The sequence below is a fragment of the Chiloscyllium plagiosum genome, unplaced genomic scaffold (genome assembly GCF_037043375.1).
Source record: "Chiloscyllium plagiosum isolate Xiang-an unplaced genomic scaffold, Cpla_swu_hap1 HiC_scaffold_33, whole genome shotgun sequence".
Classification (NCBI taxonomy): domain Eukaryota; kingdom Metazoa; phylum Chordata; class Chondrichthyes; order Orectolobiformes; family Hemiscylliidae; genus Chiloscyllium; species Chiloscyllium plagiosum.
This window is the reverse complement of record NW_028270171.1, coordinates 25,789,518-25,811,149: the sequence shown is the minus strand read 5'-3', so window position 1 is coordinate 25,811,149 and position 21,632 is coordinate 25,789,518. Positions and strand designations below refer to the sequence as shown.

General features: G+C 40.1%; 1 protein-coding gene across 2 annotated transcripts in view; it reads left to right on the top strand.

The window, feature by feature from the left end:
* Positions 1-21,632, top strand: part of LOC122542322 (myosin-9-like) — a 169,611-nt gene that overhangs the window by 22,777 nt on the left and 125,202 nt on the right. For both annotated transcript variants that reach the window (XM_043679971.2, XM_043679970.2), the window contains one exon: positions 14,110-14,266. In XM_043679971.2, the coding sequence (XP_043535906.1) occupies positions 14,110-14,266 (157 nt within the window). The remainder of the gene's footprint in view (positions 1-14,109; positions 14,267-21,632) is intronic.

Sequence of the window (21,632 nt, the reverse complement as noted above, 5' to 3'; positions counted from 1 at the left end):
AGACTGAGTGCAGTCACCCTGTCCATGCCTCTTAGATCTTATACACTTTTATAAGATCCCCCCCCCCTCAAGTTTCCGAAGTCCTAGCTTGTCCAACCTCTCCTTATAACTCGGACATTTGAGTCCTGGCAGCATCCTTATAAATTACTCCTTCCAGTTTAATAACCTCCAAGGGGACCAAAACAACACAATATTCCAAGTGTAGTCTCACCAACGTCCCGTACAACTGCAACATGACTTCCCAATTGCTGTGCTCAGTGCCTTTGAATGATGAAGGCCAGTGTGCCAAAAGCCACCTTCATTTTCCTGTCTACTGTCCACTTTGAGAATCGTGTACCTGAAATCCAAGGTCCCTCTGTTCCATTACGTTCCTTAAGGTGCTACCATTCACCATTAAACTCCTACCTTGATTTGAGTTTTCAAAATGCAAGACCTTACGTAGATTAAATTTCATTTGCTGTTTTTTGACCCACCTTCTCCATCTGATCAAGGTCCTGCTGTAATTTCTGATAATGTTCCTCATTATCCAAGATACCTCCTATTTTAGTGTCATCTGTAAACTTATTAATCATGTCGTGTACATTCTAATCTAAATCATTTGATATTGATAACAAACAGTAATAGGCCCTGAGGCACTCCACTAGTCGCAGGCCTCATGTCTGACGAGCATCCTTCCACTATTAACCTCTGCTTGCTACTATCCAGCCAAGTTTGTATCCAGTTTTGCAGCTCGCCCTGGATTCCATGTGATGTAACCTTCCAGAGCAGCCTATGTGTGGAACCTTACCAAAGACCTTACTGAAATCTATATAGACTACATCTCCTGTCCTGGACAACCTTCCTGGTGACTTCACCAAGAACCCTAACAAATTTGTGAGGCCTGCTCTCGTTCTCTCGCGACTTACTGGTCTATTGTTCCCAGGCTTTTCTTTGCAGCCGTTATTGAACAATGGCACAAAATTCGCTTACCTGCAGTCTTCTGGGACCTCTCCCTTGGCTAATGATGATGCAAAAATATCAGTCAGGGCTGCAAGATTTCTTTGGCCTTGTTAGGTTTCTTGGATATATCTGGTCAAGATATCACCATTAAGTTTCCCAAGTTGTCATGTCTTTCTCCATGGTAAACAGGGGAAATATTCATTGATAACTTTGCCAATCTCCTGTTGGACGCTTACATGTATGCTTTGGAATTATGCCCAGAATCCCATGCCATTGCTGCTCCACTGTCTTCTCTGCTTGGCATCCCTTCCAATCAGTTCTTGTTAACTCCTCCCTCATGTCATTGTAGTTACTTTTATTTAGTTGTAATACCGTCACATCTGATTCTGGTTTCTTTCCTCCTCAAACTGCAGAGTGAATTGTCATATTATGGTAACTGCCCCCTAGGAATTCCTTCATGTTAAGCTCCCTAATAAAGTTTGCCTCAGTATGCATCACCAAATCCAGAATTGGCTGTTCCCTTGTGGACTCTACCACAAGTTGCTTCAAAAACCATCTCGGGCATCGCACAAATTCTATTTCTTAGGATTTACTACCAACCTGACTTTTCCCAGTCCACCTCTATATCTATAGGGTGGCTCAGTGGGAGAGTGGCACAGTCGCTCAGTGGTTAATACTGCTGCTTCAGTGCCAGGGATCTGGGTTCGATTCCAGCGTTGAGCAACTGTCTGTGTGGAGTTTGCACCTTCTCCGTGTCTGCACGGGTTTCATTGGGGTGCTCTGATTTCCTCCCGCAATAAAAAGATGTGCAATTTAAGTGAATTGGCCATGCTAAATTGCCCATAGTGTTCAGGGATGTGTAGGTGAGGCACATTAGTCAGCGGTAAATGTAGAGTAATAGGGTAAGGGAATGGGTCTCGGGTTACTCCTCATAGGGTCGTGTGGACTTGTTGGGCCAAATGGTCTGTTTCCACGCTGTAGGGATTCTATGGAGCAATTCCCATCAGTCTTTTTTTCTCAGTGGCTCTTCAACTCTACCCAGACAGACTCTGCACCTTCTGACTCGGTATTTACTTTAATTTCATTTTTACTAATGAAACAACCCCATCTCATCTGCATATCCAAGGTGTATATCCTTGGATATTTAGTTCCCCTTGCTGCCAAGTCTGTGATATCTGCAACATAACTGCCAACGAATCCCAACTTCAGTCTGTGCTTCAACCTCATTATTTTGTATACTGTGTGCATTTAAGTATAACACCCTTAGACCTGTGTTGACTGCCTCCATCTGATAGTTATCTCCTTAACTCCCAAAGTCCTGAAGAAGGGTTACACCCGAAACATTGACTTCTCCATCTCCTGATGCTGCCTGGCTTGCTATGTTCTTCCTCCTGTTTGTCTTCCTTAACTGCTGTGGTTGAAGTTAGCTTCATGAGCCTTTGCCTGCTGCAGACCTTTTAATTGTTCTGGAAACGTTTTAGTATCTTCTGTTAACCAACCCCATCCACCCAATAACGTTTCATGTAACTGGACCCCACCATCTTGTTATCTGGCTCTATCTTGAGTTTTTTTCCCATTCGGAAACCTACGACTTCAACAAATCTGTAAACTTGGGCTGTCCCACTTTTTACTTGGATAGTAATGGAACATACTTAGATTGCACTTGGTGTCAAATGGAAAGAATGGTTTAAAGTAAAGTTCACAGTTGTGAAAAGGCATTAATTGCTGTCTCTAATTTATCAGATTATGGAAAAGAGCGGTCTGTTTTTTTTAAAAAAGAAAATGAATGGGAAGATGTGCTTCAGCACTGAATAAGTGTTGAGCAGCTGTAAAGAAATTGGGGAAGAAACATCTGCTAAACATACTAATTAAAGAATAGTTCTGTTTGCATCCTGTTGACTCAAGCTGCAGGAGTATATTATGGGAACCAACCCATTTGTTGAATGATATGTTGGGAGTGACACTTGAATTATGAATGTGACCTAGTAGCTGCCAAGATTAGTTTCAGACATTGTCAAGTCATAAATGTTTTACTGTTGGCATTTGTTGATCCAGTAAGTGCTTTGCAATTATGAAAGCTATTGCATCTTGAAATCACTAGGAAGGAAATTTAGGTCATATATCTTGTATCAATATTGAGATCTGGGACAAAGTCCTTATCCCCAGATCTCCTTTTTGTATAATCCTGTGTTTCTCTGATACAGCAACTCTTTTTAGTTTTGTGCAAGTGATGTAAACCTTGTGCAGGGAAGGGTGTGGAGTGCATCAGGATGGTCTTGTGTCTACAGTTTTTCTCTTGATCAAATCTTACTGAACATTAATCTAACTTGAATATCGGATGTTTTCCTGCCTTAAATTTTAACAGCTCAATGTCTGAAGCTTATTGTAGCTATTTGAGGTCAGTCAGTTCTACACAAGGGTTCAGAACTGCAAGCTTCTGGTTCGGTATGCATGACATTGAGTCCCACGGCAGCCTCAGAGTACTTACCAGAATATGGGAGATTTGTATCTGTGTGAATACTTACTTTAAACTGTCAGCTTTTTTAATATTCTAGTTCATATTCCCTTGTTAAACATAAAGGTAAGAATTGTAGATTTCTTATTATTTTATCCTTCAGTGTCTATTATTGATTCAGTTGGCTGGACGGCCAGTTTGTGACGTAGCGTGATGGCGACAGCATGGGTTCAGTTCCTGCACTGGCTGAGGCTACCATGAAGGAACTTCCTTCATGACCTCTCCTTGTACCTGAGTTATCATAACCCTCAGGTTAAACTACCACTATCTTCTCTGTCGTGAGACTAATGTGACAGTGCGTCCCTTTGTAACCACGCTATAGAAAATCGTGCCATGGAAAACTGCTAGAGAAAATCATGCTGTAGAAGATCACTAAACCTGTTCAGTAGAAAGGTTGTGTTATCCAAACAGCATCCACAATTTGTCAATCTCATTATAGCCAGTTTGCTTTGATGAAACATGCGTTTTACCAGAATGCCTTGTGTAATAGCAGAATTTTACAGAAACGAAGTAGAACACAAATGACTAGAAATAAAAAGCAGTTCCTTCACATGTTTTAAAAAAAATTGGATAATGTTTTGTTGTGGATGGGACTGGATATGAGCCTTCACCCAAACAATTAGTTTATTTTTCCAGATGCTGTGTACTTTCACTGTTTTACTTCAACTTGTAAGTAGGTTAGGTGAAGATATGTTTTGATCCTACTTGTCCTGAAATTAGCACGATTTTTGAAGCATTTGAAGTCGACTTTTTAGTTTGGGCCAATGTGGTACAATCATTTTTCAGATTATATACGAATTGCATTTGTGTGTGTGGCACCTAGAAGAACAGTTGAAAGAATGGCAAAACTAAAGCTTCAACTTTTCAGTTTAGTTATAGGCTAATTTGCAAAAGACATTCCCTTTGAATTACTCTGGATTGTGATAGAATTTCAAAATTGACAGAATTCTGCCGATCAAATTTGAATCATTTCTGGTGCTTTGGCTATCCGTAAACAAGAGAGCAAGTCACAAAACATCTTCAGTACTATATCACAGGAACGAAAAAGCGGTGATTTTTTTTCCACCTTGGCTGTATCTTTCACATGCTTTGGCAGTTGGGGAATTTAAATTTAGTTAAATAAATAATACTTGAAACAAATTTAAATAAGTTAACAAAACCAGTTCCTTCCTGACCTAAAGACCACAAATAACTGGTTTGAAGGTTTGTTTTATTGATTTCTTTGTCATTTACACAATTTAAGTGAGTCTCAACAATTCTTTACTGATACATTCTTTTCTATCTAAGATTTGAAATTATTTTACAAATAGTTAGATCGTACTGTGTGTTTTTAATGCTGACTTCATATTCTGAACCTCTTTGGAAGATCATTGAGCTGATTTTAAATTGGTGTTTTCTATTCTAATTTGGGCATGCATATCCTGGTGAGGTACAAAGAGCTCAACAAAAAGTAGCTTTGAGTTAAGGATGACTCTGGGTACTTGTTAAATTCATTCCAGAACAATTTAGTTTGGACATTATGCCATAATTATGATTTCATTGCCCTCCTGTCATGTGACCTTGCATCACTGCCTATCTTTATAAAAGTGAAGATTATGATTGCAACTTATTGGTTGCAGGAAATCCCACAATACTAGATACTGAATTATCCAGTTATCTTCTTGCCCTTCAAGAACATAAGAACTAGGATCAGGAGTAGGCCATCTGGCCCTTCAAGCCTGCTCCACCATTCACTGTATATCTTAATTCCTTTATTTTTCAAAAAAAAATCTACCTTAGCTTTAAAAGTGTTTACTGGGTAGTGTCAACTACTTCCCTTGGGCAAGGAATTCCATAGATTAACAACCCTCTGGATGAAGAAGGTTCTTCTCAATTCAGTTCTAAATCTGCTCCTTCTAATCTTGAGGTTGTGCCCTCTTGTCCAGGTTTTGACTGCCACCCTGTGGAAACATTCTTTCTACTTCTATCTTATCTATTCCCTTCATGATTTTACATTTTTTTCTGTAAGATACCCCCTCATTCTTAATTCCAATGAATATAATCCCAGTCTACTCGATCTCTCCTCCTAAGGCAAGCTCCTCAACTCCGGAATCAACCTAGTGAACCTCCTCTGCACCCCCTCCAGTGCCAATACATCCTTTCTCAAGTAAGGAGACCAAAACTGTCCGCAGTACTCTGGGTGTGGCCTCACCAGCACCTGGTACAGCTGCAACATAACCTCTTCGCTTTTTAACTCAATCACTTTAGCAATAAAGGACTCCATTCCATTTGCCTTCCTAATTGTGTTTTACCTGCAGACCAACCTTCTGTGATTCATGCACAAGGACACCCAGGTTCCTCTGCATAGCAGCATGCTGCAATGTTTTGCCATTCAAGTAATCTTTTTTACTGTTACTCCTACCAAAATGTATGACTTCACATTTATTAGTATTGTATTCCATCTGCCAGACCTTTGCCCACTCAAAGTATCTATGCTCCTCTGCAAAGTTTCTCAGTCCTCTACATGCTTTGCTCTGCCACTCATCTTAGTGTCATCTGCAAAGTTTGACACCGTACACGTGTTCCCCAACTCCAAATAATCCATATAAATTGTAAATAATTGCCATCCCAACACTCATCCCTGAGGCACACCACTAGTCACTGCTTGCCAGCCAGAATAGCACTCATTTATCCACTCTTTGCTTCCTGTTAGTCAACCAATTCTCTATCCATACTACTACTCTGCCCCTAATGCCATGCATCCGTATGTTATGCAGCAGCTTCTTGTTGCGGCACCTTGTCAGAGGCCTTTTGGAAATAAAGGTAAATTGCATCCACTGTGTCCCTGTTGTCCATCTTGCTTGAAATGTCTTCATAAAATTCCAAAAGCTTTGTCAAGTATGACCTGCCCTTTAAACAGTGGCGTCACATTTGATGTTTTTCAATATGCTGGGACTGCCCCGGAGTCCAGCGAATTTTGGAAAATTACCACCAAGACACCTGCTACTTCTCCTGCCATCTCTTTTAGTACCCTAGGATGCATTCCATCAGGGCCGTCCTTAGCTCGATTAACTTGCCCAATGCTAGCTCTTCTGTAATAATTGTTTCCAGGTCCTCACTTACCTTCCTCTGTCACTTACTGGCAGGTTATTACTTTAACACCGATACAAAACTCCTGTTTGTTGCCTCGGCCATTTCATCATATCCCGTAAATAAATGCCACTTCTCATCCTCTAAAGGACCAACATTTACTTTAGCCACTCTTTCTCATTTCATATATTTATAGAAACTTCTGCTATCTGTCTTTGTTGTGCTAGTTCTTTTTTCTCATGTTCTATCTTAGTTTTCTTTATAGCTCTTTTTGTGGCTTTCTGTTAACCTTTTAAAGTTTTCCAATTTTCTAGTTTCATGGTGTTTTTGGCCACTTTGTATGCCACCTTTTCCAATTTGATAGCCTCCCTTATTTTCTTAGACACCCATGGATTATACTTTTGCTAAGTACTTTGAAAATTTTCTTTGAAAGTCCTCTACTGCTAGTCAACTGTTCCACCATAAAATCATTGTTTCCAGTCTACTTTAGCCAGGATCTTCCTCATTCTATTGTAGTCCCCCTTGTTCAAGCACAGGATCCTGGTATTGCGTTTTATCTTCACACAATCCATCTGTGTCCTAAATTCAACCATATTGTGATCACTCCTTCCAAGAGGATCCTTAATTTTGAGGTCATTAATTATTCCTGTCTCATTATACAGGACCAGATCAATGATGGCTTGCTCTCTCATTGCTTCCATTACATACTGTTCAGGAAAACTGTCATGGGTGCACTCGATGAAATCCTCCTCAAGGCTTGCCTGACCAAACTGGTTCAACCAACCTACATATAAATTAAAATCCCCCATGATAATAGTCATACTGTTTTTACAGGCATTAGTTATTTCTGTGTTTGTTGTCCGTCCCAATGTGATATTATTTGGTGGCCTATAGACTTTTATCTTAGCCTGCTGGAAAAATTCAGCACCGCCTTCCTAACCTGAGATCTTCTTCCCGACCTCTCCGCCCCCACCCCAGTCTGACCTATCACCCTCACCTTGACCTCTTTCCACCTATCACATTTCCGACGCCCCTCTCCCAAGTCCCTCCTCCCTACCTTTTATCTTAGCCTGCTGGACAAACTTTTCCCATTCCTGAAGAAGGGCTTATGCCCGAAACGTCGATTCTCCTGTTCCCTGGATGCTGCCTGACCTGCTTCGCTTTTCCAGCAACACATTTCCAGGCCTATAGACTACACCTATCAGTGACTTTTCTCTTAGAATTTCTCATTTCCACCCAAATGGATTTAACCTCATTCTTCATGGAACCTATATCATCTCTCAGCACCACCCTGATGTCTTCCTTGAATATCAGCTACACCACTTCCCTTACATTCCTGTCTGTTCTTCCGAATAGTTTGGGACTCCTGGATATTTAAATCCCAGTCGTGACCATCCTGTAACCATGTCTGTAATGGCTACCAGATCATATTCATTTGCGATGATTTGTGCCGTTAACTCATCAACCTTGATATAAATGCTATGAGCATTCAGGTACAATGCCTTTATGCTAGCTTTCTTACTGTCATGATTCATAACATCTCTAATATCTCCTGAGTTGTCCTTCCTTTTGCTTCTTTTATCTGCCTTGAACTTAAACCATCCTGCATACATGCTAACCTGCTGCTTACCTTTTTATTTATCACTATCTTCCTGTTGCTTTCGCTTTTGCTTTCCCTTTCCCTCCCCCGACTCAAGTTGTGGTGACAGCCCTATTTATCTTTTTGCTAGAACACTGGTTACAGATCGGCACAGATCTCTCTAGTTCCCAAACTGATGCCAATGCGCCATGAAATGGAACCCCTCTTTCCCACACCATTTCTTTAGCCAAGTGTTTACTTCCCTAAGTTCCTTATCCCTGAGCCAATTTGCATGTAGCTTGGGCAGTATTCCGGAGATTATGACCCTTAATTTTGTTCCTCTTGCATTGATAATCCCTAGGTTCTCCATCCTAGCCTTACTTATATTGTTAGTCCCAAAGTGGATCCATCCCCTCCTGCTCTGATATACATTCAAGCCGGTTAGAGTTGTTCTGCACTCTGGCACCGGACAGGCAACATACCATGTGGGACTCCTGATCCGGCTTGCAAAGGATATTATCTATCCTAATTATAGAATCCCCTATAACTACCACTTGTCCTTTTGCTCCCCTCTCTTGAGTGTCCTTCTGCGTCATGGTAATTTGGCTCATCCTCCCCACAGCCCTTTTCTTCTTCCACACAGGGAGCAAGAATCTCATACCTGTTGGATAAGGTCAAAAGCTGAGGCTCCACCACTCCTGAACTCAGGATTCCCCCTACCTGCCTCACTTGCAATCACACCCTGTTGAACTGATCACTAACTGAATTTGAAGTACTTAATCTATCAAGTGTGACTGCCTCCTGAAACAATCATCCAGCTAACTCTCAACCCCGCCAACCCCCCACCCGACCCCCGATGTGCCGCAGTGTTAGCTCAGATTTCAGATCATCAACTCTGGGCTGGAGTTCTTCCATCAACCAACACTTGCTGCAGATGGGATCACTGCCGTTCACAATGGGATCAGCCAGCTCCCACATTATACAGCTACAGCACATCACCTGCCCAGCCATCTCTACTTAATTAATTTATGCTAGTTAATGAGGTAAATAATTTCTAGTTCATCTCTGCTATGGTCTTATTCAAATAACCAATTAATAGATAAATGAGAAAGCAAACTTTTAACCAATCACACGATACAGAAGAAATAGAAGTAGAAAAGCCTTACCATGTCAATGCATCAGAGTCCGTTTTTTGGTTAGCGGAGCAGGTGGGAGATACTACATGTATAGTGTCTCGGGTTCAGCTGCTGCCCAAATATATTCCGGGCAGCCTGCTGGTCCTTGGTGTTGCCTCTTCCTGTGCTCCTGTAAAAAAAAAACTTCCCGTTAGCCCCTGGTTGATGCCCATGCTCTTCCTGCTGCTGAAACAAAAACAGAGGGCCCTGATGCTCAAGGTAAGTATTTCAATCAGTGATTCACCTTCCTGTCAGTCCCTGGTCAACACTTCTGTTCAGGACCAGACCCAAATCCCCTCAAAATTAAGAGGGCCTAGACCCTAACTGTTCTTCTTTTAAGCAAAGTGTAAGGTGTTGCATTCCAGATGCAATTTGGTCAAACTACTCGACTTTAAGCAAAACACTTCACTTGTCTATATTTTTACACTATATGGTTAAAATAAAAATGAGAGAATTGGCTTAAGTCTATCAATGCTTGACGAAATAATATATTAACTACTACTAATGAACTGTTCCAGTTTAGTAACATCCCATTAACACTCTTGGCAAAGGCAAGTTCAGTAAAATAGATTTGTGTCTCATGCAAATTTCGCAGCAGCAGGAGGAGAACAGTAGCTTTCAGCTGTAACAGAGGAATAAGAGCTTCCACATCCAGTTTCAAGAACCCAGCAACTGCTGAAAGCTAAAACTCAAAACTCTGGTTCAATCGGCACTTGACCCCATCCATTCAGGTTGTTCATGTTGTTCCAACATCTTAAACAAAAAAATCAAAGGTTTTGCAAGCTGTTGACTTTAATCGCTTTGAGCTGACCGCTTGCCACCCCATCTCAACATTTCTTAAGAAAGACCAGGACAAAATACATCTCAATGCCATAGTATTGTCACACTTCCAGCATTTATTCACTCTCCTCTGATGTTCACAATTCTACCTCATTCACATAGCAGTTTTCATCTGTAGATGGTATATAATCAATCTGTTCAAGTATGTTATTACACCATCTGGGGCAGGAGAGATTTGAACCACCTCATTCAGAGGCAGACTCTGCTTTCACTTGTAAGCTTTCCACCACTGGTCATTGGATCCTGATGAGGGGAAGGAAATGTTGCCTTTTTTTGACTAAAGGGTACAGATGATAATATTTGCCTTATTTAGAACCTGACACATTTCTAGTTGTTTATCAACTAAATCATGGTGATCCAAGCAATTTTAATCTTCTGCATGGTTTCCATCAACTTTTGGCTGAACTGCTATACAAGCTATAGGTGGCTTGTAAATTTCAACATTTTAATTTTAGCACCTGATAAAACTTTCTTATCTCCTTCAATGGCTTAAGGGGATAAACATGCTTTCAAGCATATTTTTGGTTTACGGTTTCTTAGATACTGGGTAATCTCTAGCATCTCCTTTTGAATTAGTTTTTTAAAATGTAGGAATCTTAAAATAAAAGTGGGTATTGAATAGATATGCTGATCACAGCCATTTCCAATTCTGTCCCCATGTTTAGTTCTTTTCCCGAGGTTCTTACACACTTGATGCAATTGCAATATACCAACGTCTGCAAACAGTTAAACATTATTAAAGCTTGTACAAACCAGGTGATCCCCTTAGACCCTCTTCACAGGCATGCAACGTCAGGCCAAAGTGAGGCACTGAACAAAGAAAGCACACTACCTTTATACAAGTCATGATTTGGAGATGCTGGTGTTGGATTGGGGTGTACAAAGTTTAAAAATCACACAACACCAGGTTATAGTCCAACAAGTTTAATTGGAAGCACGCTAGCTTTCGGAGCGTCGCTCCTTCATCAGGTGGTAGTGATCACTACCAACTGATGAAGGAGCAACGCTCCGAAAGCTGTTGTGCTTCCACTTAAACCTGTTGTGATTTTTAACTTTTATACAAGTCAGTTGCAATGTTGACTGATGCTCTGGCCACTCCCTACAGTCACATGCCACTCAAGACCCCCCCGTCAGTTTGTCATATTTTACCGCAGGTACAATGGCAGGATGAGATCATCCTCTGAGATCATGCTGCAAATGCTAATGTCTTAATCCTGGGGACCCATTATGCGGACTATTTCCTGACTCAGATTCCAAGATCATACAGGTGCGACATACCTTTGGCCAGAAAGTATTTCTGAATGGAAGAGATTAAATTGATAGTTGAACATGACAATAGCAGGGGAGTCGTGTCTAAATGATAGTCATCCACATTCTTTCATGACAGTCATCCCTACCCAAAGATAGTGCAGTTTAACTCTTAAACATTGCATTAATGTCCAGAGAGAGTACAATTAAATCTTTTAACATTACACCCACAGGCACCAATTAGCAAAAATGAATGTTTTTTAAAAAAAAACAGCTAACCTTTTGGTGAGCTTAATTTTATCAGAATATATTGCAATGTAATTGGCCTTACTGAAAGCATTTGGTTTGGGCATTTGGCTAATTTTGTTTTGAAATCAAACTTAGAGTCATAGAGATGTACAGCGTGGAAACAGACCCTTCGGTCCAACCCGTCCATGCCAACCAGTCCCACCTGCCAGCACCTGGCCCATATCCCTCCAAACCCTTCCTATTCATATACGCATCCAAATGCCTCTTAAATGTTGCAATTGTACCAGCCTCCACCACATTCTCTGGCAGCTCATTCCATACACGTACCACCCTCTGCATGAAAAAGTTGTCCCTTAGGTCTCTTTTATATCTTTCCCCTCTCGCCCTAAACCTATGCCCTCTAGTTCTGGACTCCCCGACCCCAGGGAAAAGACTTTGCCTATTTATTCTATCCGTGCCCCTCAATTTTGTAACCTCTATAAGGTCACCCCTCGGCCTCCGACGCTCCAGGGAAAACAGCCCCAGCCTGTTCAGCCTCTCCCTGTAGCTCAGATCCTCCAACCCTGGCAACATCCTTGTAAATCTTTTCTGAACCCTTTCAAGTTTCACAACATCTTTCCAATAGGAAGGAGACCAGAATTGCACACAATATTGCAAAAGTGGCCTAACCAATGTCCTGTACAGCCGCAACATGATCTCCCAACCCCTGTACTCAATACTCTGACCAATAAAGGAAAGCATACCAAACGCCGCCTTCACTATCCTAGCTACCTGCGACGACTCCACTTTCAAGGAGCTATGAACCTGCACTCCAAGGTCTCTTTGTTCAGCAACACTCCCTAGGACCTTACCATTAAGTGTATAAGTCCTGCTAAGATTTGCTTTCCCCAAATGCAGCACCTCTCATTTATCCGAATTAAACTCCATCTGCCACTTCTCAGCCCATTGGCCCATCTGGTCCAGATCCTGTTGTAATCTGAGGCAACCCTCTTCGCTGTCCACTAAACCTCCAATTTTGGTGTCATCTGCAAACTTAATAACTGTACCTCTTCTGCTCGCAACCAAATCATTTATGTAAATGACAAAATGTAGAGGGCCCAGCACTGACCCTTGTGGCACTCCACTGGTCACAGGCCTCCAGTCTGAACCACCCTCCACCATCACCCTCTGTCTTCTACCTTTTGAGCCAGTTCTATATTCATTTTGGGCAGCAAGAACAACCTGATGTTTGCAGTATAGTGCTATTACACAAGAACACCAATTGCTTACCACAATTCTGCAAGCATTTAAGTATGAGTTATGTCTTGACAATATAACACAGTAAAATAACCTGGATAGTGATTTATAGAGATCTGTGAGCTGGTTGAAGGTATACACTGATTTCTTTTTGTTTGAAAGGAACAAACTTTGATCTGTGCAGTCCCTTTCATGAACGAAGGCTGTTCTGAAGTACTTTGTGTTGTCAGATTTATACTGCAGTTTCCTAGTGGTAAATGTTGGTACACAACAGCCGTGTTTCTCTTGCAACATTTGAGAATTAAGTCAGTTCCCAGGTTTGTAAGATAAAGTTCAGAATCAAAATATTGCAGCTGCTGGAAATACTAGGGTTGGGCCACATCTGTAGAGAGAGAAATAATTATTATTTTAGATGTTTTTAAAAGATTCCAATTCTCTCTCCATATGCCTTACCTGCGGGGCTCTTTAGATATTTAATTAACCTGTTCAGATGTGATGTTACACAACTCTGACTTAAACCCAGTCCCCTTGATCTTGTAAACAGACCAAATTGGAGGAAGTAGTGGTCAATTACAATTCCGTGGCTGACTGGAGACCATTTGGATTTAGAATTCCTACTAATGTGAAATCTAACCTTTTTTTTATTTAGAGTTATGGAATTGTTCTTAAAACATTTATATGTGGAATTATTAATGTATTCGACGACTTAAAAATGCACAATTTGAATTTGGATTTTGTTTTTAATAGCTAGTTTTCTTCCTTCTGGCCCTGAAGGCACTAAAACATTTGCTATTATGCTAGTTGGAATCAATTCTTCTCCAATGCCTTACTTAAGAAATTGTCAATTTATCAGCATCAGTGATGAAGTTTGGTGTGCTAGTTAATTGCAGTGGTTGTTGCAATTGAGTCCAGCCTTGTCTTTGCGCGGCATTTGCCAATGTGCACTTCTACAAGTGGTTGTTACATAGTAATGATGAATAGAATCCATCGCAGATTATACTTTTACTGCCTAACTAAGCCAGGTTTGTTGAAACCATTTGTACTTATCATGACCACCAAAAGTGAAATTATTTAACTGAACGCAGACAGGAGCTTGAATCTAGGAATTTATGGTTCAGATCCTTTTTGGAAAACCTAGAGTTAATAGAAGAGACATTGATTTGACATTAAACAGCCTATTTAAAATTTGAGAAATAATTAGTCTGAATTATTACTGATATAATAGTAAAATGTGTTTAACTTAATCTTTTTTTTTAAAGACATACTCAGGTCTTTTCTGTGTGGTGATCAATCCATACAAGAATCTGCCTATCTACACGGAGGAAATTGTTGAGATGTACAAGGGAAAGAAACGGCATGAATTACCACCTCACATCTATGCCATTGCAGACACTGCATATAGGAGCATGTTACAAGGTGAGGATTTTGTCTTAAAGTATGTTATCTACCTATTACTGCTATGATTATATCCATAATTTTATTTTGTGAGACTTAGTGTTGACTATTTATAACACATTAATTTCTGTGCTAATTTAATGTTACTGGTTGTTTAGTGTTTTCAGGTGAAATTTTTGCTTTCAAAACTGCAAGAATCCTTGCTAGTATAAAGTTCCAGGAAACCAAGTCACCTAATAATTTTCAGTTTTTTTGTGAATTTATATGTAGGCATCAACCAAGAGGGTGGTGATGAAAGGTTGTTTTTCAGACTGGAGGCCTGTGACCAGCAGAGTGCCACAAGGATTGGTGCTGGGTCCACTACTTTTTGTCACTTACATAAATGATTTGGATGCGAGCATAAGAGGTACAGTTAGTAAGTTTGCAGATGACACCAAAATTGGAGGTGTAGTGGACAGCGAAGAGGGTTACCTCCGATTACAATGGGATCTTGATCAGATGGGCCAATGGGCTAAGAAGTGGCAGATGGAGTTTAATTCAGATAAATGTGAGGTGTTGCATTTTGGGAAAGCAAATATACAAGGACTTGTGTACTTGATTGTAAGGTCCGACAGAATGTTGCTGAACAAAGAGCCCTTGGATGCAGGTTCATAGCTCCTTGGAAGCGGACTCGCAGGTAGATAGGATAGTGAAGTTGATGTTTGGTATGCTTTCCTTTATTGGTCCGAGTACTGAGTACAGGAGTTGGGAGGTCATGTTGCAGCTGTACAGGACATTGATTAGGCCACTTTTGCAATATTGTGTGCAATACTGGTGTCCTTCCTATGGAAAGATGTTGTGAAACTTGAAAGGGTTCATAAAAGATTTACAAGGATGTTGCCAGGGTTGGAGGATTTGAGCTATGGGGTGAGGTTGAATAGGCTGGGGCTGTTTTCCCTGGCACGTCAGAAGCTGAGGGATGACCTTTAGTGAGGTTTATAAAATCATGGATAGGGTAAATAGACAAAGTCTCTTCCCTAGGGTGGGGGGAGTCCAGAGCTAGAGGGCATAAGTTCAGGGTGAGAGCCTCAGGGGCAACATTTTCATGCAGAGGGTGGTACGTGTATGGAATGAGCTGCCAGAGAATGTGGTGGAGGCTGGTACAATTGCAACATTTAAGAGGCATTTGGATGCCTATATGAATAGGAAGGGTTTGGAGGGATATGGGCCAGGTGCTGGAAGGTGGGACTAGATTGGGTTGGGATATCTGGTTGGCATGGATAAGTTGGATCGAAGGGTCTGTTTCCATGCTGTACATCTGTATGACTGTCTATAAGCTGTTCAAAATAAGCAATTGTCTTAAGTAATCTTGAATGATTACCCTATCTTGATGTCCACCAATGTCCATGCATGCATATTTCTAGAGGATTTGCCAAAGTGTGATCTGGAATGAGCCACTAGCTAACTTTCTGCTTTTCGGATATTATTACAACTACAAATGAATGAGGTGGCTGTGGGAACTAGGGTAGTCTCCTTTTTAAGCAGGAGAATGTGCAGATAACCCTGAGTAAAGTAGCTATCTGTTTCTGTCTGTAGTCTTTCCTTTTTTTTTAAAAAAGCAACTTTGATGCTTGCACCATTTTAAGCTCTTTATTGCATAATGACTGCTTATTCTGTGAGGTTCTATGTTCAATTTATTCTTGTACTTCACTGTTCTTCATAGAACACTGACTAAACCTAAATTGAGTAGGAATTGAAGAAATGGAAAATATATTAAAACGTAATTGATGGAAGTCACCATCAACTTGAGCAGTATTTATGGAGTCAACAGACAAGTTGAAACTTCAACTGTGAACTGTTTTTGTATGTGAAACCTAAATGGCTTTCTTAACAGCACCTGATCTGTGTCTTTGGTATAGTATGTTAGAGATTTCTAGTGTCTGCAGGATCTTTAATTTTGCACACAATATTAACTTAGAACACGGACCATAGTTAGACTGATCTCATCCTTTGTTCAGATTTTTATTGGGTGTGGTAGTGTTTCTTTTGCTTTGGGTTGCTCTGTAATCAACATAATGGATAATTAGAAGGAATGGCAGGCATTCAAATGTGAAATCTGTTTGTGGTAGTTAGAACTTACATGCTTATGCTGTCAATGTCTAGGAGTGATCGAATCGATGTTCATTTGGAATAGTCTAACAAAGTTTTGGATTTACATTTTACTTTCAAGTGTAACTTTCAAAACATGTCTTTGCCTCCCTTTCCAATCTCCAACATTTAATTATCATCTTTTCTTGGTAATAGAATTCAATTTGCAGATGTGTAAATGGACTTTCGATTGCATAGCATTTGTTAACTCGGATGCTTTTGTATATTTTAATTTTTTTTGTGCTTTATTTCAGTGCAGAATTGTGCAATTTTGAATAGTTGTTGTAACATCCAAACCCTTCCGTTAATGGAGAACCTTTTAACATTCTTCATGTAAATGCATCTTCCTGTTAAAACATCTGTTGAAGTGACCGTTACATAGTCCTTGTGGATACCAAGTCCCATCTTCACGCTAGATTTATTCATCGTGTTGAACAAATCCTTTATGCTAAATGAGACGAGTGGGTTATCTATCTCTGTCTCCTCTTGGTCCTCCACAATCTTCGGTAACTGTTTTCAACTAATTTTAGATATTCTGTGAGACACTTGAACTACTGGATGCACTGGGCATTGTATCGGCCATGGATCTGACAAATTTCTAGCTGTGATGCTGATGGCGTCCTCCAAAACTAACTCCATCTCTGGTACAAGCTACACTACGAAAGCTGTCCAAAAAAGTGGAAAACTCCAGAATTTGTTGTGCACAGAAAGAAAGAATAAAGTTGTTTTGGCTGTTATTGCCCCATCAAGTATGAATAAGGAAGCTCTGGACTGCCACCTACTTAGCTCCCTCACCTAGCTTCTCTACAATGGATATAACTTGGTTAACAATTGCTCCAAGTGTATACTGGTCACTGCAGTCCCGTTAATCTACCCCTCTGTAGCCACATTGTGCAGATGGTAGTGTATGCCATCAGCAAAATGAATGCACTACACAAACTAAGAAAGACTTCAATAATAGCATCTTTCAAAGTCAAAACTACTTCTGTCTAGATGGACAGGGATAGTAGGCACGTAAGGACCCCACAACATCCAAGCATCTCACCAAGTATGTCCTACCAGAGTGCATCAAAAATCTAATACTCTCCTATCTCCCTGCACTGTGGGAGCATCTTCACCATAAACTTGAAGTAGTTCAAGTAGTTTGCCATCTTCTTGAACAGTTAGGGATGAGCGATAAATGTTGGCCTAACAAGTGATGTCCATGTCCTGTGAATGATTTAAAGAAACGTGACTGTGCAAGAGGCAGTTATTTAGGACTGTATTATTTGTGTTACTGATGCAGTGAACTGATTATCTTTTTTCTTTTTTTAATGATACTACTCTACTCAGAAGGTCTGGCAGATCTGTAGAGAGAGAAGCATTGTTAACGTGTAGAGTCTGACTTCAGAACTGAAAAGTTCAGATTTACAGCATCCACAGTATTTTGTTTTTATCATAGTAGCATAATGTTTGGTTAATAAGTAATGGGGAAAGAAGTATGAAGAGAGAATCTGTTTGAAGTAGTGTGACCTATATTTATTCTTGCTCCCCCAGGGAGTACAAGGGTGTATCTGAGCTACTAGAAAGTGATTTATTCGCCTCTTTTCCCATCCAGAATGGAGACAGATATTCACCTTGGTGTTGCTTCAAGTGATCTTTTACTCAATTATTTTATTCAGTAGCCTTGTTAGTTTTATTAACACAAATGTTTTCATCAATGTTAAAATAATTGTTATTGACTTGTGGCATGTGTAATACCTTCAGGAAGGGAGAACTGAAAATTGGTAATATAGATAAGAGGTGAAGAGCAAAAGTGAATGAAAGAGGACACTGGTTTAAAGCAATGACAGAAACAGAAATTATAGGATTATGCTTTTATTTAGGTTTCGTGCAGAACCTCCAAAAGATGTGTCTTACCTTATTTTGGGGGAAGTGTTCTTGCAAAGATGTGATAGTTGATTACTAAGCATGCAGAATTTGATCATACTTAAAAATCTGGGAGTATCTTTCTGCAATGCACGAAGTACAACAGCTTCTGACAAGCTGGCTTTTAACATCAAATAGTTGCTGCAGGTCATTGAATTTCGGGTAGTTATATGAGCAGGCTGATGACTCAGACAGGCGGTTCTGTTTCTCCTTATATGGTGAAGCTTTGCAAACCCATCACATGCAAATAACTGTAAAGAAGGTTCACATTTGTTCAGGATGTGGTCGATGTGTATGGCAATAGGTTTCAAGGAAGGCTTGACAATATTATCCTCTCTGCCGTGCAACTGAAATCTTTGTGTATACAGTTGTTAAAAGTATTTGAGAATGTCTTAGTTTTAACCTTTGAATTCTATACCAGAGGGGAAAGTTCAAACAACCTTGAGCATTAAACAATACCTTGAATGTGACAGGTACACTGTCCTCCTTTCTTATCCTTCTTGATCTCCTTGCATATTTGACAGTCATCGCCCACTGGTTTTCCAATGTTTTCCTGAAAACTGAAAATACTAGAAATACTTTGCAGATTAGGCAGCATCTGTGAAGAGGAATTATTCATGTTTTAGGTCTGTTAGCTTGGCTGGGCCATCACCTCATGGTGCATCATACCTCAGGTGTCACACAAGATTCCATCCTTGTCAAGCTGCCTTTACCACATTCTGTATTCTTGAATTTCTACATTTGTTCCATGGTAAAATCTTCCAAAGGCGTGGGATTAGACTCCACATTTCAATTGATAGCACATTTTATTTTCGCTTTGAATCATACATAAATTGGGATATCACTCAGTCATAGAGATGTACAGCATGGAAACAGACCCTTCCGTCCAACTCATCCCTGCCTAACCTAATCTAGTCCCATTTACCAGCACTTAGCCCATATCACTCTAAACTCTTACTGTTCATGTCCCCATCCAGGTTCCTTTTAAATGCTGTACTTGTACCAGCCTCCACCATTTCCTCTGGCAGCTCATTCCATTGGCACCATCCTCTGTGTAAAACATTTGTCCCTTAGGCCCCTTTTATATCTCTTCCCCCTCACCCTAAACCTATGCCCACCCCAGGGAAAATACTTTGCCCCTCAACTATTTTATAAACCTCCTATAAGGCCACCCCGCAGCCTCCAATGCTCCAGGGAAACAACCTCACCCTATCTAGCCTCTGTCTTTTCTGAAACCTTTCAAGCTTCACGACATCCTTCTGATAGGAAGGAGACCAGAATTGCATGCAATACCTGTATTCCAAAATTGTAGTAGAATGTATACCAAAACAGACGTACAATAGCAAAAGAAATAGAAACCAACTATTCAATAAAATGAAGGCATTTATATTTTCCATTTTAATTTCATTGAAACCTCATCCAATGAAGCATCATCAGTTACACATTTACTGAATAAACACGGTGAAACTAAGGACTGCAAGAGGGAAAGTGCGAAACTCGACGCAATTCAATAGACCTCTTGCATAAAAACCCAAATTAAATTCACATTGAGCTGTCTTTTCCAAACTGTGCATTTCATTCGCAAATACCCTTTACCGACAGTAGAAAGCATGGACCTGTTTAATGGTGACAAACATGTGCAAGAGGAAAGGAAACCAGTAAAGTAACTTGCTAAGTGAAGATGTCTAATAAATACTTTGGAATGATAGCTGAATAATTTGCCCACTTGAAATGTTGAGTGCATCCCTGGGTGCATGCAAAAACATGCAATGTGTTGACTGAGATGTGCCACCGGGAACACAAATGGGAGACCATCAGGGAAGGGACAGTGCATTCCGACAACTTCATGAATGTCCCATAAATTGTTAGGAGAAAGTGAGAACTGCTGATCAGAGTCGAAGTGTGTGGTGCTGGAAAAGCGCAGCTGGTCAAGGAGCATACGAGGAGCAGAAGAGTCATTTGTTAGCTAATGTTTATTACTTATTCGTACTTGTTAAGATGGTGAATTGCATTCTTGAACTATTATAGTTTGTCCCATGATAAAACCTTCCAAAAGCATGGGATTGGGCTGTACTTGTCAACTGATAACCTGTCCACTTCTCTTGACCTATTAGGTTGCCAAAATGTTGTAAAATACTTGTCTGTTATCTAGGTTTGTATGTGCTGCAAATCTCTCAGTTTTGGGGCGACAGCATGCTTTTATTTTGGGATCCCACTACAGATTCTGTACATATTTTCAGTTGTAAGTTTTTTAATGTAAAATTTTAAGTTAACTGGAAATAGTACTAGCTATAAGGAAAATTCTTCAATAATTCTATCTTTGTAAAACCCTTTTGTCACTTTGTCAATTGAATGCATTAGCTTTTAAGAAAGCTCTCAATCTTGCTGCAGAATTTGAAATATTTGAGATTTTAAAATTTACTAAAACCATAGACGTTAGAGGAAGGAAAGAAAGTTAGCAAGATCTGAACACAGTGAAACGTTTGGAAATTTTCAGTTTGAGGTTCAATTGATTGACATATGGGCAAGGTTTTAAACTATGGATGAAATCAAAATATTGGAAATATTTATAGGTTTGACAGTTTCTGTGATAAGCATTGAATTAATTAGGAGCTAGGTAAGGAATTCAGCATTGGAAGTGATTTAGAATATTGTCTTCCAAAATGTACTAGAGGGCATAGATTTAGGGTGAGAGTGGAAAGATAGAAAAGAGACCTACAGGACAACTTTTTCATACAGGGGGTGGAACGTGTATGGAATGAGCTGCCAGAGGAAGTGGTGCAGGCTAGTACGATTGCAACATTTAAGAGGCATTTGGATGGGTATATGAATAGGAAGGGTTTAGAGGGATATTGGGCAGGTGCTGGCTGGTGGGACTAGATTGGATTGGAATATCTGGTTGACATGGACAGGTTGGACTGAAGGGTCTCTTTCCAGGGTGTACATCTCTATGACTGTGTGTCTGTATGTTCTGGTGAAAGTAAATTATTTAAATCAACACCATAAAATGTATTATCTGTGTATATGTGCCTTATTGCTGTTGTGTGACAACGCTGCTGTCTTGTGTCCTATATTTGCAATCATGACTGCACTTCAACACAGATCCTTGGATGTTTGAGTACTTTGAGGCGTTCTAATGTCAGATCGTATTGCTTAAGACTCCCTTTCTTTTATCTCTGTTTATCTTCAGAAATGGCAAATGTTAGCATATAGCTGTGCACGTGACAATTCTCAAAATATCATGGATTACTGCCAGATTGCTTGTTTTTTTTGCTGCCACAACTATTAGAATCTCTTGCAGAAGAGCACTTAACTAAGTAGTGTTAAAGCCTCATGCATTTAGTTGATGAGA